This window comes from Globicephala melas, chromosome 5 (assembly GCF_963455315.2).
Source record: "Globicephala melas chromosome 5, mGloMel1.2, whole genome shotgun sequence".
In the NCBI taxonomy this organism is placed as follows: domain Eukaryota; kingdom Metazoa; phylum Chordata; class Mammalia; order Artiodactyla; family Delphinidae; genus Globicephala; species Globicephala melas.
In genome coordinates, this window is record NC_083318.1 from 75,510,634 (window position 1) to 75,529,499 (window position 18,866).

The window sequence follows — 18,866 nt, forward strand, 5'->3', positions numbered from 1 at the left end:
TAATAACTGGATACCCAAACATTTCTGGGACCATATAAGGGGGCGGGGGGAAGCAAAATCTGATAAACAGATTATATATGTAATGGGATCATTAAGTTTTAAGATATTTGCTACTTTGTATCTGTAGAGGCTGCTACTTTAGTTATCAGAAGTCTCAGGGGCTCTTCCTAGGTTATTGGCTATTGTAAAGACATAAATAATCTAAAAACTTTATTTTCCCGTATCCACCGGCTTCTTAACTTTCACTGAGCAACTACGTTTAATAACAATGCACTTTATACCTTCCAACACATTTTTTCAATTGCTTTTCGAAACCACGCTAACAAGACAGGGTAGGCTTATTTCCATTCGAAATAAGGAGCAGAGGGCCTAAGGCAGGGTGAGGGGAGAGCACACGGGTCAAGTTCAGCTTTTGCACCACTCCATCCCTCCAGACACCACTGATTCAACTCCGAGGCCAGGCGGTTGCCCGAAGCTAAGCAAACCTGTGCGCAGTCAGCCGCAGGCGTCTTCGTACTTCGCCTCCCTCGCACGTGTCCCCAGTGGATACCGCCTCCTGCCGAGACCCACTCAGAAGGCGTAGGGGTGAGGGGGTAGCGGGGAGGTCCGAGCCCGTCCGGACCTTCTCCCGACAATCCAACCCCAACACTTCTTCACATACAGCGAATAAACCAACACTTTAAAGCCGGCCCACCGCGCAGCCCACCGGGCTCCCGGCTTCCTAGAAATCTTCCCCGTCGCCTTGCTGACGTCAGCACGAGCGACCCGGGGCAAGCAGCGTCCTACTGCCCCGCCCCTTCCCGGAGCTACGGAGCCAATGCGAGAGAAGTGTTGGCTGCTTTGCTGGCGGGTCTCGTTTCAGATCTCAGGTGCGGCCTTGCTGGGTTTTGGACAGGGTTTGCAAGGACTTTGAAGTTGACCTGGTCGGAGTCGTACCCTTTCATATTTGCCAAGAAACTCCGGGCAAGAAACTTTAATTCCAAGCAGGTGTCTCCTCGTTCACAAAGTGGGGATAAAGATATTACGTAGAGTTAACGTGAAGAGCGATGAAATCATTGTGAAATAAGAGTGACTGGACTTCATGCGTTGGACTTTTTTTTATAACCTGCCCTACACTGTGGGGAACTGTTCAACAATAAAGCCTGCAAACGAAGTCCCTGTCATAAGTAGGCTGACATTTTAATTGGAAGAGATGAATTTAAACGGTAACTAAGAAAATTTTAACTTTCAAACAGCTATAAAGAAAACAGGTCTGAGGAGAGTTACTTAAGCTATACGCTGAATAAAAATCTGTTTTTAAGGGAATTTTAGTTGGAGGCGTTTAAGTTAGTTATCTAAAATGTCAACAGCAATAATAGTGATATTTTTTAAAGCTACTGTGCCGGTAGCAGAGAGGAAATTGAAACCGAGTCCCCCCTACTGAGTTTATGATTAATCTCTCCCTCCACAACTGTATTCCCTTTCTTGTCCCCTCTGACCTCAATCCTGTGTTAACTGAACACTAATCAAAGTCAGATGAGTAAGACTGCTGTTGTTGATAACATCGTTAATGTACTAAAATTGCTGTTGTAGATATATGCATCATCATTAACATACAAACTCAGGATGTTTCTCCAAGGTAAGATGAGCTCGCAGACCTGTATCACCTGGCCAGAATCATAAACTGGAGACAACCTGACTCACAAAACCATGATTAAGAAATGTAAGAAGACTGTGATTAACCCCAGTTTCTTTGTTCTTCCCCTTTAAAACGTCCCTAACTCAAAGACCAAGATGGGGTGGATCTGAGATCTATCTCCCACTTCCTTGCTTGGCACCCTGCAAATAAACCCGTACTTTGCTGCAAACACCTGCTGTCAAAGTTTGGCTTTCTGCACCCCGCACGCAGGATCCCTTGCTCAGTTACAAAGTGATCAGGGTTTTGGTTTTGTTTTGGCTAGGGGAAGGATTGAGGAGGCAGCCGGGCATCAACAAACGATACATGAAAAGGCATAGGATGCTTTCGTGTCCTTAGGTGTTGGTGGCAAGGAACTGTAGCAGTAATCCAAGCAAGACATACCTCCACTTGCCCATGAGACTTTCACCAAGTTGTACTATGGGTCTTTTATTTGGGGAGGGGCCACTCAAAGGTGTCTCTTTGTTTCTATATTTGGGAATGACACCATTATCCACCCAGTGAGACAGTAAAGAAACCCTAGATATCCACTCCCACCCAACTTCTTTTTTACCTTCCTGTATGCAATTAGATCCTACGTCCTCTACTCCCCAATCTCTAGACCAATGCCCAGCTGTCTATATCAGAATCGCTTGTGGTAATGTTAAACAACACAGATTCCAGATTCCTGGATCTCCATCCCAAGAGGCTCTGAATTCATTTTCTAGTGATGGAGGGGCCTGCAATCTGCATTCCTCCCCTGCCCCCCATCTGCATTCTTTAAATGATAACATCGTCATCTCCACTACTGCTATCTTAGTTCAGGTCTTCTTGGTCAGTGTTTCCCTAAAGCCCTTCCAGTCTTGCTTGGCTACAGTAGACTCTGAACTGCTACCAGGATAATGTCTGTTTCATTATTGAAAATATCATTTTTCAATTCTGATATTAATGATAGCTTTTTTAGTTTTTTTCCCCCCTTGCAGTCTCTATTTCTTCTGTCGGTTTTGGATTCTTTCATGTTAGAGGCTTCCACGGGTGTCTGGTAATAATCATTGATTATCTGATCATATTTAAAAGTGGGCATTTAAAAGCTGATTGGAAGCTCTGAATCCGTGGAGCAAGTGTTTTGAAAATCAAGTGAGAGAAAAGGGCTGCAGGGTTGGGAGGAGGGTCTCAGAATTCAGTATAAAATTTTTCACTTAATTCTATTCCAGGTGCCTGATGTCCTCCAAAGACCCTCTGTTTTACTCTCTCCCAAACAAAACGGCCTTCAGAGTTAAGCTTAAGAGTGATGGGAGGTAGCATAAGGGTATAACTCATTCCTAAGTGAATTTCCAATCATTTTAGTTACCATCTTTACCCCTGCTTCCAAACGCCAGTTTCTCCGTTTTTTTTTTTTTTTTTTGCGGTATGCGGGCCTCTCACTGTTGTGGCCTCTCCCGTTGCGGAGCACAGGCTCCGGACGCGCAGGCTCAGCGGCCATGGCTCACGGGCGCAGCCGCTCCGCGGCATGTGGGATCCTCCCAGACCGGGGCACGAACCCGCGTCCCCTGCATCGGCAGGCGGACTCTCAACCACTGTGCCACCAGGGAAGCCCCAGTTTCTCAGTTTTTAAGGGTGCTCTATGATGTAAATAGGATTGCTTATTGGCTTTGCTCACTGCTGGTTTAGTCTAGCTTTTCCAAATCAGCCGAGCCCTTTGCTTTTTTGCTTTTTTAAAAAAATAAATGAGTTTGTTTATTTATTTATTTATTGGCCGCGCCATGCGGCATGCGGGATCTTAGTTCCCCAATCAGGGATTGAACCCATGCCCCCTGCAGTAGAAGCGCAGAGTCCTAACCACTGGACCGCCCAGGAATTCCCTGAGCCCTTTGCTTTTGATTTTAAAATTTTGTTTCTGTTATCTCTTTCGCTCTATCCTTGAGAGTTTGTGACTCTAAAAATCCCTTCACTGTCATTTTCAGGGGGTCTAAGAGGGAGCAAATGTAGAAGACTATGTTCATTTTACCTGGTAATCTAGAGCGATCATTCTAAAACATACACCAGAGCAGTAACAGCATTCTCCTGCTTAAGAAGCGTCAGTGGCCTCTGATTGCCTGCATGACATTCAGACTCTAGCAAGGTAAAAAAGATAGTTCGTTATCTTTCTAGCCTAATCCCTCACAGTTGGCTACTGCTTCCTCACCCCATGCTCCACATTGCCCACACCTGGTACTGTAAGAGCCAGCTATAATAAGACCCTAGTAAGTCTTCTGAGCCTACCAAACCCTTATCAAGTTTCCACACCTGTGCTTTGGCTGAGTCACAGGCTGAAAAACCCTTTCCCTCCCCACACCTGCTTGATCAACATTTATTCCTCTTATGAAAACAGTTCTAACATCACCTCCTCAATGCCTTTCTTCAAGCCTTGTATGAGAATTTACCTATCCTCCTCCAACCCCCATCCCATAAACCTAGCATACCGCTGGGAAAATCAATTTTCCATGGGCCCCGAGTGTCCCTGCAAATTTTTGCTGGGTACGCAAAGAATGCAAGGTACTGACTGCTCTTTATCCAGGTCATTTTTCAGGGCTGTTGGGGGTGATCAATCTTCAGAGCTGAGGTAATGTCTTCCCCAAGCAGCAAGCTTTCTTCCACTTACTGTAAAAGGAATGAATCCCCCCAAACTTAGTATTCCTTTCCTGTAACGTAACCCACTGTGTGTGCAGACATCCATCTATGTCTATCTTAGTTACCCGAGGGGGACTTAGGAGGCATGGAGAATTGACCGACATGAAGCTCCGGCTACTGCTTTTGCCATGAGTAATGAAGTTCTCTTTAACCCAGGAATCTCATGTCCGCTACCACGAAACAGTAACAAACTGGCTTATTAGATTTTAAACAGGGTAAAAGCCTTCCCAAACGGTGACTTACACTTCTCATAGAACCTGTAACAGCTGCATTATTTCCAAGTCTGTCTTCATTTAATCCCTTCTTGACAGCAGAGATTCATGTGTTTTGCACCTGTTTCCTGAACTATCTTTTTACTGTTCCCCATCTATCTACTACATCATTCCAATTCCCAGCAAGTATCAAATGCCTGCCCCAGTACCTTGCTGATCCTCTGCACATTTATTGGTACATTCTCATTTCACTGCTTCTCTTCAGCTACTTCCCAACTCATCTCTCAGTTGTCAATGTCATTGTTTCTTTTGAAAATAAAAATTATTTCAAAAATAATTTTGAGGGACTTCCCTGGAGGTCCTGTGATTAAGGCTCTGCATTTCTACTGCAAGGGGCACGGGTTCGATCTTTGGTCGGGGAAGGTCCCGCATGCCACGCAGCACGGCCAAAATAAATAAATTAAAAAAATAAAAAATACGCTTAAAAAATTTCTAAACAACAACAACAAAAAAATTTGAAAACCTTTGACCCTACCCCAAGACAAGGTTAGGTCCCTGTTATGTGCTCTCGTAGCACTGTAGCCCACGTCACAGTTGGGACAGGAGTGTGTGATTTACTCTAAGGGAGCTCAGCTGCCCATGGGTTCATTCAGGTTTGGTATTTTTGTCAGGTGATTGTGAAAGAACGGAGGGATGAGGGAAGTTAGGCTCTTTGCAAGAGTGAGTCCGTTCGAGTTCTCTAGAGGGAATTCCCTGGCGGTCCAGTGGTTAGGATTCTGCACTGCCACTGCAGATGACATGGGTTCGATACCTGGTTGGGGAACTAAGATCCTGCATGCCGTGGCCAAAAAAAAAAATTGATGTTGCAGTCTTGAAACAGGTTGGAGACTCTGGTAGGGTTTCTAGGGTGCGGTCTTGAGAATTCTATCTTCTTCTGGAAACCTCAGTCTTTACTCTTAAGGCCTTCAACTGACTGGATGAGGCACACCCACATTACGGAGGGTAATCTGCTTTACTCACAGCCTACTGATTTACACGTTCATCCCAGGTAAAAAAAAATACCTTCCAGGCAACATCTAGATTGGTGTTTGAACAACGTAGCACCAAAGCCTAGCCAAACTGAAACATAAAATTAACCATCACATCTAACATACCATCAGTGGAGCCAAACAAGCAATCTTCAATGATTGAGGTAGAGTGCAGGCACCCACTTGCGTCTCCGTTGTGTAATCATTTTGTTTGTCATAGTGCAGTGAGAAATTCTGATTCACTTTGTTATAAAGCAGAAACTAATGCACCATTGTAAAGCAATTATACTCCAATAAAGATGTTAAAAAAAAAAAAAGAAATTCTAAAAAGGTTAAAAGCATTGGTTCCTGCCAGCCAACAAATTCTTAGCTACATGAGAAGACAATTTCTGCACACAAAAACATAAATTTACATGGCATTTTTTGCAGTTTTCTCTAAAATGTCTGAGTGAGCAGTTTTTTTCTGAGAGGGCTGGATTTTCTTTTTGACCTCTTTATGAAACATGAAGGCAATTTTCCTTAGAGGAGTTGACTACACCCTACTTGAAACCCTAAGAAAGGCATCAGAAACTCAAGTACTTGAGTTAATCATATTAATATGATGAACTTAAGTCTACCTGTCAGAGCAAACTTTGCTAGATTCCAGGGAAGAAATAGAGATAATATCTAAAGTTGGTACAGTAAGAAGTAAATAGTATGAGCTAATTGTTTAAAACAGAGATTAACAACAGAAAAAATATTTAAATGTGGATGCACTACAGAGGACTGGAGAGGGCAGTGACCTCTTTATTTTCTTCATTTTTAACTATATGCATGTATTATTTTGATAGTTTTTTTTAGAGGTAGGACCCTGGTATCTTTATTTTTAAACAGACTGTTTTTTAAAGTAGTTTTAGGTTCATAGCAAAATTGAGCAGAAGGTACAGAGTTCCCATATGCCCCCTACCCCCGCATAAAATAATCTTCCCCGTTATTAATATCCCCCCCCGGAAGTAGTCCATTTGTTACAGGTGATCATTACACTGACACATCATTATCACCCAAAATTTATAGTTTACATTAGGGTTCATTCTTGGTGTCATACATTCTACAGATTTGGACAAATATATAATGACATGTATCCACCATCATAGTAACATACAAAATATGTTCACTATCCTAAAAATCCCCTGTTCTTCACCTATTCATCCCTCTCCCCACCAGCTCCTGGCAACCACTGATGTTTGTTTGTTTGTTTGTTTGTTTTGCGGTACGCGGGCCTCTCATGCCGTGACCTCTCCCGTTGCGGAGCACAGGTTCCGGACGCGCAGGCTCCGCGGCATGTGGGATCTTCCCGGACCGGGGCACGAACCCGTGTCCCCTGCATCGGCAGGCGGACTCTCAACCACTCTCAACCACTGCGCCACCAGGCAAGCCCACCACTGATCTTTTTTATTCTCTCCATAGTTTTGCCTTTTCCAGAATGTCATATAGTTGGAATCATACAGTATGTACTCTTTTCAGACAGGCTTCTTTCACTTAGTAATATCCATTTAAGTTCCCTCCACATCTTTTCATGGCTTGACAGCTCATTTCTTCTCAGACTGAATAATATTCCATTGTCTGGATGTACCACAGTTTATTCATGTACCTACTTTATTTTTATTTTTAAAAGTACTCCTCCCCAACACACACACGCAGTTTGGGAATCTAAGCCTCCTCTTCTGTGACACCTTCCCTATTCTTGCTAGTGTCTCCACAGAACTTGGCACTAACATAGCGCTTACTTAGCACTGCATTTCTGTTTACTTTATTTGTCCCTCCTACTCAGCCAGCAGTTTTGCCTGGTTCATAAGAGATGGTCTATTTACTGAAATGCCTGAACCAGAGAAATAAGATATGACTAGCTGGCACCAAGAATGGATCCTGGATGTGACTGTCACTGTGCTGCTCACTACAATGCAGTACCTGAAAGTCACTATTTAGAAAAAGTACACACACATATTTCAATGTACTCATTACATGTATTTGTCACCAACGCATCACAAGGAAGTCACAAAAAGTAGGCTTAGTTTAGTTCACAATATAGATCCTGTGAAAACACATTTCTCATTTGCTCTGCAGTTTACAATACCTATAAAAATTTTAAGCAGTTAAACAACATTTGAGATTACACTGGTATAAAATTGTAATTCACACTTCAGAAACTTGTGAAATAAAAGGCCATGATGGAGAAAGAGCAAGAAATTTGTAGAATTACCAAACTGTCACAGTATCATTTTCCTTTATAAAAGCATCTCAATAAAACAAAACTATGGAAAACACAAAAGTCATATCAGAGATTTTGGTTTAGTACTTTCCCTGAGTCTCTTGTTTTTAAAAAAATCAAAGTAAGGCTGGTTCAAAACTGACCCATAAGGTCTTGCCTCCTCCATATGCTGCCATGAGGAATACATTTAAGGCAAGAGGCTATACACACAAATGGTCCCAGGGCTTTATTCAGATGCCAGTTTGCTTGTGGTACCACCACAGGGTTATCTGACCCACTGCTGCCCGCTGCACATGGGCTTAAAGAGCTGTCAACGTTTTCTCTTGGCCTGCCATGATACAACACATGAGACTAAATACCAAATGAAGACAAAAGATTATGGTTATTAATAAATATTACAATTCTAGGTGGATTTGGACACTATGTACACCAAATCATAGTAATAACACAGAAACAAACCCTTTTATGTTTTCAAAATCTTACATAAACAAGGGTTGAGGGCAAGTCATTTTAAAGTTTTAAATCTCAGATGTTAAAAAACAAACAAAAACCTTTAAAAAAATCTAATTCATTAGATCCCAATAAAACAAAGTAGAAAAAGTGATACGTTGATGCTCAGAATTAGATGAGCATGCTAACTGAAAAAAGTTCTTGTCTCCTTGTTCCATAAAATTGGCCCCTACAATGTTTCTACTTGATCATCTCATTGCATACACAGTATATTTGCAAGTGATCAAGCACTTCATTAAAAAAGCATATAATCAAATTAAGGATAAAAGTTTTGTTAGAATCTAAAGAATTATTTTTTACTTCAAATGTACCAGGTTACTTGCTGGGCTTCTACTATAAGGGCACTAAGTAGTATGGATCATACTTTCTAGTCAAATGTAGGAAAATATTTTGCACAGCCATGTTTTTACAGTCATTCTCAGAGCATCTCAAAGATAGGTTGCAAATTACTGCTGTATGTCTCCCTCTTGAAATCTCAATTGCAGACCAACGGCCAACATTTCAAAAGCTAATAATCATGCACTGTCTTAAAACTGAGGGGTGGAATAATGGCTCTAACCACCAAAATAACTGCTGCAAGTTATTTAATTTAGTAATATAAGCACCTCATTGCACAGGTGGGGAAAGTGAGGCACAAAAAGGTGTTTCTTCTGTTTTTTGTTTTTTTTAAAGAGAACTCTTGATGCTAGGTAACTTTGGGGTATAATGGATTCAAGGTTTGCATGAAGTGTTATACTTAACTCACATGTCCTGTTTGCATCACAACACCTTAGTCTAACCTCTTGCAAACTCTTTAAAGCATGGACCTGGCAAATGCCACTGACCACCTACCTTCTCTGACCAGGTGAAAAAGGCTAGCCAATGCTTGAGCGAAAAAAAAGAATACCACATATTGTTGTTTTATATGTAATTAGCAAGGTTCAATTATGAAAATATTCCATAACTGAATTTCCATAACTCTCAAACATTCCACAAAATTCTCTAAGAACCTGTGGGAGAGTAGAGTACCTGGCAATCCTCTCTTGAACAGAAATTTACCGATTCGTTGCATTACTGTTGATGATCTGAAGTTAAATGTACACGATTTCTAAAAATAAAAGTACTAAACTACTAAATAAAACTGAAAGGATCATCCAAGTTCCTAGATAATACCAAAATATTTATCTAGGATTACTAAAGAAATCATAGCACTTTGGTACCCTTTTAAGAGAAAAATCTCAAAACTTATAACACAAGCATGTGGCATTTCACACTGTACCGAGTAACAGTAAATGGAGGTGTAACCACTATAACTTCTCCACTAACTTTGTGTTTTGAAACATCGTGTCTGCCCCTAGCAGCTACCATTCCAGTTCCACAGGGTATTTTCCAGTCAGACAAGCTGTACAATGATCGTTCTTTTCAAAACATTCCAGACCATTCCCATTTTCTTGAACAATAACATCTTCCTTTGTACAATGACCGTTCTTTTCAAAACATTCCAGACCATTCCCATTTTCTTGAACCATAATATCTTGCCTTTTCACTTTCTGTTTTTTAAATGTTATCCCTTCTTGTACAGATGCAACCAGTCCTTCTACTGACAGATACACAACACTGTTTGCTCCTACGGGGGAAAGACAGGGAAAAAGGTCATGAGACTTCCTTTGGAAAGGAAGAATTGCCTTAACAGAGAATAGTTACAAACAGAAAAACATAAGCCAAAATAAAAATTTCTCCTTTAGCCCCTATCTCTCTCTTTTTTTTTTTAATTTTTAAAAATTTATTTATTTATTTTTTGGCTGCGTGGCTTGTGGGATCTTAGTTCCCTGACCCGGGACTGAACCCAGGCCCTCGGCAGTGAGAGCTGGAGTCCTAACCACTGGACCACCAGGGAATTTTCTCCATTAGCCTCTCTTAAAAAAAAAAAAGGCGGGGGTGGTGGTGGCTGGAGAATCAGTAAAACTCAGGGCCTTTATTATTATTTTTTTTAATTTTAAATTGGAATTTAAGGGATAACAATTTAAAATAGCAGTGGAGGATTTAAGTCTAGAATGGCTTCAGAAGGCTTTAGGAGTCATTTTCTTGAATAACAGATCTTGAAGTCCGAAAGACTTCAAATTTAAGCTCAAGGTCACTTACTTTTCCTAAGACTTTTTTTTTCAGCTATCAGATAAGGGAAATACTGCCTAATTGTAGCAGTTTTGTGATGTTATTATGATAATATAGATATGTTCCTGGCAAAGAGTGGGTGCTCACAATATATCAGTTGGCTGACATTCAAAATATTTAACTGGGGGGCTTCCCTGGTGATGCAGTGGTTGAGAGTCCGCCTGCCGATGCAGGGGACACGGGTTCGTGCCCCGGTCCGCGAAGATCCCACATGCCGTGGAGCGGCTGGGCCCGTGAGCCATGGCGGCTGAGCCTGCACGTCCGAAGCCTGTGCTCCACAACGGGAGAGGCCACAACAGTGAGAGGCCCGCGTAACGCACAAAAAAAAAAAAAAAAAAAAAAATTTAACTGGGGACTTCCCTGGTGGCACAGTGGTTAAGACTCCGCCTGCCAATGCAGGGGACACGGGTTCAAGCCCTGGTCCGGGAAGATCCCACATGCCGCGGAGCAACTAAGCTCGTGCGCCACAACTACTGAAGCCCGTGCGCCTAGAGCCCGTGCTCTGCAACAAGAGAAGCCACCGCAATGAGAAGCCCGCGCACTGCAACGAAGAGTAGCCCCCGCTTGCCGCATCTAGAGAAAGGCCCGCACACAGCAACGAAGACCCAACGCAGCCAAAAATAAAATATAAATAAATTTACAAAAAAAAATTTAACTGGTAAGGTACAGGTATGACCAGTCAAGAGAAACAACAGCTGTAAACAATCAGTGTGGAGGTACCATACATGGATGAACATGTATGTGATATTTATAGTTTATACCTCACCTGAATTTGAAAGGCAAATGTCTTATCAAGGACCTCCATCTCCAACCTCCATCTCCAAGACTTCTGACCTCATTATTAAAGATAAGCCTACATAAGCTTTTCACTTTTTGATTTGTACTCACATCCAAATTATTCTATTAGAATCTGTGGTGAAATTACTTTTGTTTTTCTTCTGATCTGACCTTTGGGAGGCTTTAACTGATTAGCAGTTTTCTCTACTAGGAAAGCCTTTCTTCCTTCTTCTCTGATCTCACCTTAGCCTAGCTCTCCATCACAGCATTCACTATGCTGTCCACACATATCAGGCTCTTTCACTATTCATCTGCTCAACACATACAACATTTACTTTCAATAAACACTGAACACTATTTTTTATTAAAAGTGTAAAGATTGACAAGCTTGGATTTTCTGTTTATAAATGAATAAAGATAAAAGTTTATAGAAATTGTAATACCTACCTAGATGATCTGAGATATGCTCAAATTCTGGTTTATTGGCAATAAGCTCTTCTTTTGTTGGTATGTTTATTCCCATGAAGCATGGATATCTAATTGGTGGTGAAGCTACGCGAATGTGTACCTTGGAAAGAAAGCATTTCACACATTCATTAGTTTGACATTCACTGTAAGAACAATTATGCAAAATTCTGTCATTGACAAATACAACATAAAATTGTTTTACAGAATACTTTAACAACATACGGGTAATAAAGCATACTAAAAAATTTCTTTCACTATAATAGGTGGAAAAGAATCCTATAAAATCATGTGATATACATATAGAACTCCAGTGTTCTAAAAGTAATTCTACTTTTAGAATTAATTCATTACCAAGAATCCTACTTGAGCAGCCCTGTCCTAGACTCCAAAGTGTCCTGAACAAGAATTTCAAAATGTTAGCCACTTGTAAAGGGTTCTTTTTACAGAGATGCCCATTGTTTCCTTCTGTCACCTACTAACAAGGACATTTCTTTCTTCTGATCTGTCATTTCTCATTTATTATATTCCCAGGACCATCTTCATTTTTTCCTCTAACACTTGAATGACACCTTTGCCTACCTCTTATTTAACCTTTTTAAAAAGAAAAATAACATCTACCAGGATATAATAAAAACCTTACTACTACTACAAAGAGCTGTGTTTGTCTATTTTTTTATCTATCATTATTTTCTGCCTTTTGTCAGGAACATTTACACAGCTGTAATCAGTGTCTACATTTACTTTTTACCTTTCTTGTAACAGCAAAGATTTTCCCATGTTTTGCAGTCTTCATAATTATAGTTTTTAATGGTTTTATCGTATTTCATCATACTGATGTATCGATTTACTAAATTATTTCCTGCTGGTAGATATATGAGCTATTTCCAGTTCTTTTGTTTGTTTATTTGTGTCTATTCTTTTTTACTATTGTAATGCTTTCTAAATAGACTGTCATACTGCTTTCTATACCATTTTCTCCACAATAGATTTTATTTCTAAATCTGATCAACTATTAGCTGTAAATGACATCTCACTTCAGTAATTCGAATTACTGAACTATTTAGTTAGAATAAGCTTTGAGATTTGAAAATATAATCTAATGTGTCAAATTTATTACACTAGGATTGCTTCCATATCTTCAAAAAGAAAAAGTAATCAATACTCTACAAATTTAAAAGTATTCTATTTTGTGGTTTGTTAGTTTTAAAATTAGGTTTATAAAACTTTTAACATAAAATTTTCATGACTATCAAATTGTAATTATTGGTGCTTTAGAATAGGTGTTTTAATATTACTTACCTCTTTTGCACCAGATTCTTTGAGCAATTTGATTATGGGTGAAATGGTATTGCCTCTCACAATTGAATCATCTACAAGAACAATTCTTTTGCCTTTAAAGTTGTCCGACAATACTCCAAATTTTTTCGCAACACCAAGTTGTCTTAATCTCATGTTTGGCTGAATGAATGTTCTTCCTACATACCGGTTTTTACATAGCACCTCCACATACGGAAGCTCACACTGACAGAGAAGGAATAAAAGTACAATGAGCAGCACATATACAGAGAACTCTAGGGTTCTGTTTTCTCTAGGTCATGCTTCCGTTATAACATCTACGTAAAAAATTTTAAATGTGGTTGTTATTCTGAGCTCTCCATCATCAGATTATAATTTTCCTTCACTATTTAAACTGTAGGGAAGAAAAGGCAAAAAGAAAAATTATTGAAAGTCCTCTACTTAGTAGGAAAAACAACTCATTTTGCTAGAATTTGTAATGCTTCTTTCTTAAACACATATTATTTCTCTATCTTGGGAAAGAACACCAAGAATGTGAACACATGACAAAGAATAAATCACTGTCAGAAAAATTCACATATTTAAAAATTGTCAGCAGGAAATGAATTAAAACCGGTAGGCTAAGGAGATATTTTCTGAGGGACAGGAGGTGACTTATCCATCTAACAAGGTAATACTTCTCTAAAATGTATGCATATTATTTCTTTTAAAAATTCACAAACTAAACTTTCCAACGTAGTGAATGTTGGCTATTATACACCAGGATCACTATAATTACATATCCTACCTGGTTATGAAAAATGAAATTAAGCATAGTACTAAGAACATTATACAAAATTAACATAAACAACTTTATTATCACCCACACTCAGTAGGGAATAAATACACCAGTGGTTTGTGAAGGTACTTAATAATAAGCAAATATTACCACTAAATTCTACATATAGTCATGATATTATTTTTTTAAAATGAAGGGGATCGTTTTCCTAGTCTTTGGGTAAACTTTTTGTGAACCCATTAAAAAATAGTGCCACTGAATGAAAAGGCTGGAAAGTAAGTAACTCTTGCAAAAGAACCAACACTTTCTTTTTCCTTACAGTAAATTGATGAGTTTCTCTTTATATACATGGACTTCTAACCTCAGTGCTAAAGGAGCAATTCACTGTGTGTTGATTAAGAGAAAATACCTTTGCTGCATAACCAAGGGCAGCAGGCGTAGCAGATTCCGGGACAGTGCTAACTAAATCCGCATCCACAGGGGCTTCAATTGCCAGCTGCAGACCACAACGGTATCTTACTGTGTAAACCATTTGGTCTGGAATGTTTGGAAAAGGAAACAAATTTTTACTTAGTATAATATAGCACAGCATATCACTATTCTAAGAAACTAGCTTGTTAGAACTCTACAGAATTGAGCGTGCAGCAACGAAGACTCAACACAGCCAAAAATTAATTAATTAATTAATTAATTGAAAAAGAAAAGCAAGACAAAAAAACACTAAAGTGGAAACACATAAACTGGGGGAATTCACTCTTTAAAAAGAGAATTAACCTTAATACATATCTGAAAATCATAATCCTTACTCCTAAAAGGAAAACAAAATCCAAGAGTCAGATGAAAAGGAAAAACTGTGATCTTTTATGACTTGTAAGCTCAGTCCCAAAATTCACAACATATAACTATGTGCCTTCAAAGAACCAGGTAAGCCTTTGGGCCCAAGAATTGTCATGTTTCAATGAGGTAAATAATAGATTTATATCAATAGTTAGAGATACTTTACTTACCTTCAAATATACTATCTGGTCTTGCAAAATAAACATATTCAAAGATACAGAAAGCCATTGGGTTTCCTTCAGACCTTGGTATAATATCAAGAGTTTGGATATTATGTCTGGATATTTCCACAATTTCTCCAGGCAAGATTTCACGGTAATATCTTGGGAAACAATATTAAAGAAGACTAAAAATAAACCAGTCAAATTAAGGCAAATTATCTGTTATAAAGCACACAGAGTCCCTTCCCTTATAAAGGAAAAATGGCTCAATTTAAAATAAAGTCTATTGGCCTAAAAAAATAAAAAGTAGTATTCCTGGGCTTCCCTGGTGGCGCTGTGGTTAAGAATCCACCTGCCAATGCAGGGGACACGGGTTTGATCCCTAGCCCGGGAAGATCCCACATGCCGCGGAGCAACTAAGCCCGTGCGCCACAACTACTGAGCCTGTGCTCTAGAGCCCGTGAGCCACAACTACTGAAGCCTGCACCTAGAGCCCGTGCTGCCCGACAAGACAAGCCATGACAATGAGAAGCCCGCGCACTGCAACGAAGAGTAGCCCCTGCTCGCTGCAACCAGAGAAAGCCCACACACAGCCAAAAATAAAAACAAATAAATAAATAAATTTTAAAAAAGAAAAGTAGTATTCCTCCGGCAGTAATTTCCATAAATCTGTTACCCCTAAATTCAAATTTAGAATTAAAAAAATTAAAAGCCCTATATTTTATTGATTTTTAAAAGCATGAAGTCTAAAGAGAACATTTTTATCCTGGCTTAAATTTTTTGCTCATAACTATTACTTGTTGAGGAGATTCTTCCTTGCTAAAATAAGTCTCATGGTATTTTGAAAACAGGATGCCAGTTCCAGGATTAGAAGGTATTACTGGGACATTAATGTCAGTGCAACTGCTGAGCACAAATGCACAAAAGGAACTGCATTTATAAACATGTATTTTTGCAGACATCAGAAAAAAAAAATTTTTTTTTATCCATGTGGAAAAAGTTGATGTGCTGAGTGAGATAAAACTTACCTTGCACCAATAGATAAAAAGCTACAAGATTCTGAAGACACCACCCATCCTTCTGTTTCTGAAGACTTTTTTTCTGTAAATCACAAGACAATCTATTCAGTTACTGAATTCAAGAAATTTTAAAAGAGGCTACATATTTCAAGAGAACAGCTAAACACCAAATAGATAAGCAAAAGAGCTCACAGAATATCCATTACTATGACTTTAAGAGCATATGGTTCCTCATTTGACTAGAACCAAAAATAAAATTAATAATTTTATTAATATTAATTAATAACCCAAGATCCCTTCAAACAATATGGTTTCGTGGCCTGAATAAGACATCTGAAAAGTCAAAAAGAAAATCGCTGAAATCATACTGCACAAATGAAAAAGCTGGGCAAAGGATATGAATAGGCCACTCAGACAGGACAAAACAGGAACGTCCACTGAATATATTAAAAATGGCTCAGCTCAGAAATACTCAAGGAAATGTACTTTGAAAACGAAGTGTCATTTTTTTCCTTTTTACCTAGCTTTTACTCAATAAGCTCCTTATACCTACAGATTTCAGGGTGTGCCAACAGTAGGACAATGACTTGGGAAAGCATTATAAAATTATATTTCTTTTGAAGTTCATTACCTTTATCATTTATATCAGATACAGGAATAAGACGACCAATGCACAGAGGACGATTTCCATAAGGATCTCGTACTGCATAAATCACATCTCTGTGCATTATAATCAGAGAGTATGCTGTGGGTGCTTCCTTCATTAAGTTTTTAATCCTGGAATCAATTAAATAATTGAATGAATAATTTTAGTTACAAACACAAGCAAGACCAAGCTCTCATTACCAGACCTGCACACTCGGCCTACTTTTACCATTACCTTGCCACCCAGTCTGGGGTGTCATCTTGTTCCTGAGGAGGGGTATACGCCAGTAACTGGGTGATCATTTCGCTATCAGAACTTGTTGACAGACCAATACCGTGACGCAGAAGCTATTTGGAAAGGAGAAAAGTTGCAGTCATTAGAGGGGAAGCTTTAACTCACCCCTCACCCAATAGCCTGCCATCACAGAAAGAGATCAGGCATCCTGTAGAGGCTCAGTTAAGGAATCCTGCATCCTACCAATGGTAGGTAGGTATGCATAATAACGGAGAACCGCTGCTGGAAGCAATGGGAAGTCTCTGAATCTTTTCAAACAGGAAAAAAAGGACCAAAAAAATGTGCTTTAGGAGGTATACAGGAAAGCTTTTGAAAACTTTGAAAAATTTGATGGAATGTAGACCTGCAGTGGGTGGCTGGAGGAGGGGGACGGAGAAGGCATGAGGGTTTGGGATTATGGTTCTAACTTTTTCAGCCCTCGACACTCCTGAGAGAAAGGACACATCCCTGTAAGAGTGGCACACTGCAGTGCAGACTCTCAACTCAGGTTTTTTGGTGGTGGCGATGGTGGCTATCCATCCTCACTGATCATCCCTGATGCAGTGAAATGTGCAGAGGCGAAGTCGAGCATCTGGGTAAGGGGTTAGGCGAAAAATAATGCCCTGGGTATTGTTTAGAACGGAACTTCCAGTGGTACCTCTAAATAGTGAGTTTTAAAATAATTTTTACTTCATATTTATATTTTTTAAATTGTCTGAATAAAAAAATTTTTTTTCATTTCGGAGCAAAAAAACTGTATTATGGTAACGACAATGGCAGAGGCTAAGAAGAGGGCAGGACAAAGTTCTGGGAATACTTAAATCAATTTTACAAATCTCAACTCCAAAGCAGTGCATCAGAATCACCTTAGGAGCATATTAAAATGCAGACTCAGCAACTAGCCCCTCCCCAGACTCTGGCGGGGGGAATCTCTTAGAATTTGTAATTGTAACAAATACTCCAGCTAATTCTGATACAGTTGTTCTTTGAAGTTAGATAACAGGTAGCAACAATAGGGTAATACCCTTTTCCAAGCTCCTCAATAACTTCTTTTCAGTAATTTATTACAATCATGAAAATGCATTAAAAAAACCTTACCTTTTTCCTTAAGCGAGCAGCATTTACCAATTCGCCATTATGTGCCACAGCTATTTTCCCATGAAGTGTTTCAACAACAAAGGGCTGGCAATTTTCTAATTCACAGTTTCCTTTAGTGGCGTACCTCGTGTGTCCAATTCCAAGATTTGAAGTATATAATTTCTTCAAATTGTCTTCAGTAAAGACGTGATTTACAAGACCCATTCCCTTGCAAAGTCAAAGTAAGAGCTCATTTTAGGGAAAAAAACACTAGTAGCATTTTTATATGCCTTTGCTCAGACAATCCCAAATTAGAAAATGAAGTTCACTTAATTTCTCTGTGCTGCAGAATTCTAATCTTAAAAAACAAAGTGGGTGGGCTTCCCTGGTGGCGCAGTGGTTGAGAGTCCGCCTGCCGATGCAGGGGACACGGGTTCGTGCCCCGGTCTGGGAAGATCCCACATGCCGCGGAGTGGCTAGGCCCGTGAGCCATGGCTGCTGAGCCTGCGCGTCCGGAGCCTGTGCTCCGCAACGGGAGAGGCCACAACAGTGAGAGGCCCACATACCGCAAAAAAAAAAAAAAAAAAAAAAAAAACAAAGGGGGGACTAACCTAATTGTAAGAACTGTGATGCATTAAAATATATATTTGAGGTGAAATTCACATAACAAAATTAACCATTTTAAAGTGAAAAATTCAGTGGTATTTAATGTGGTCACAATGTTGAAGTGCTTGTTTTATAAGATACTTTTTGATAAAACATTGAAGAACAGATGTACTAAGCGTTAACATTTGTCAAATACAATAAACTAAATTATTTGTAATTTTAAATTAAAGCATGTTAAAGTATTCAAATAAATGACTTGTCTGAGTCAGTCTAGCAAATCATCACTGGGAGAGAAATAAAAATAGTAATGACAAATAGAAGTGGTTGACCCTTGAACAATATAGGCTTGGACTGCACAGGTCCACTTTTTCATGGATTTTTTCCAATAAATATATCAGAAAATTTTTTTGGAGATTTGCAACAATTTAAAAATACTTGGCAGATGAACCATGTAG

The 18,866-nt window shown here is 39.4% G+C and overlaps 2 protein-coding genes across 4 annotated transcripts in view; both read right to left on the bottom strand.

Annotated features, from left to right (window-relative positions):
• AASDH (aminoadipate-semialdehyde dehydrogenase) overlaps window positions 1–728 on the bottom strand; it is a 38,810-nt gene extending 38,082 nt beyond the window's left edge. For 2 of the 3 annotated variants that reach the window (XM_070045578.1, XM_030880617.2), the window contains exon 1: window positions 486–728. The gene's annotated coding sequence lies outside the window, so the exon portion shown is untranslated. The remainder of the gene's footprint in view (window positions 1–485) is intronic. The other variant, XM_030880621.2, reaches the window with a different exon arrangement.
• Window positions 729–6,958: 6,230 nt separating this feature from the next.
• The window catches only part of PPAT (phosphoribosyl pyrophosphate amidotransferase), a 37,671-nt gene continuing 25,763 nt past the window's right edge, over window positions 6,959–18,866 (bottom strand). Inside the window, exons 3-11 of the mRNA XM_030880628.2 lie at window positions 17,827–18,033; window positions 16,690–16,802; window positions 16,441–16,586; window positions 15,819–15,891; window positions 14,800–14,951; window positions 14,202–14,329; window positions 13,018–13,239; window positions 11,698–11,818; window positions 6,959–9,928 (exon numbers count right to left, since the gene is read on the bottom strand). Of these exons, the coding sequence (XP_030736488.1) occupies window positions 9,663–9,928; window positions 11,698–11,818; window positions 13,018–13,239; window positions 14,202–14,329; window positions 14,800–14,951; window positions 15,819–15,891; window positions 16,441–16,586; window positions 16,690–16,802; window positions 17,827–18,033 (1,428 nt within the window). The 3' untranslated portion in view covers window positions 6,959–9,662. The remainder of the gene's footprint in view (window positions 9,929–11,697; window positions 11,819–13,017; window positions 13,240–14,201; window positions 14,330–14,799; window positions 14,952–15,818; window positions 15,892–16,440; window positions 16,587–16,689; window positions 16,803–17,826; window positions 18,034–18,866) is intronic.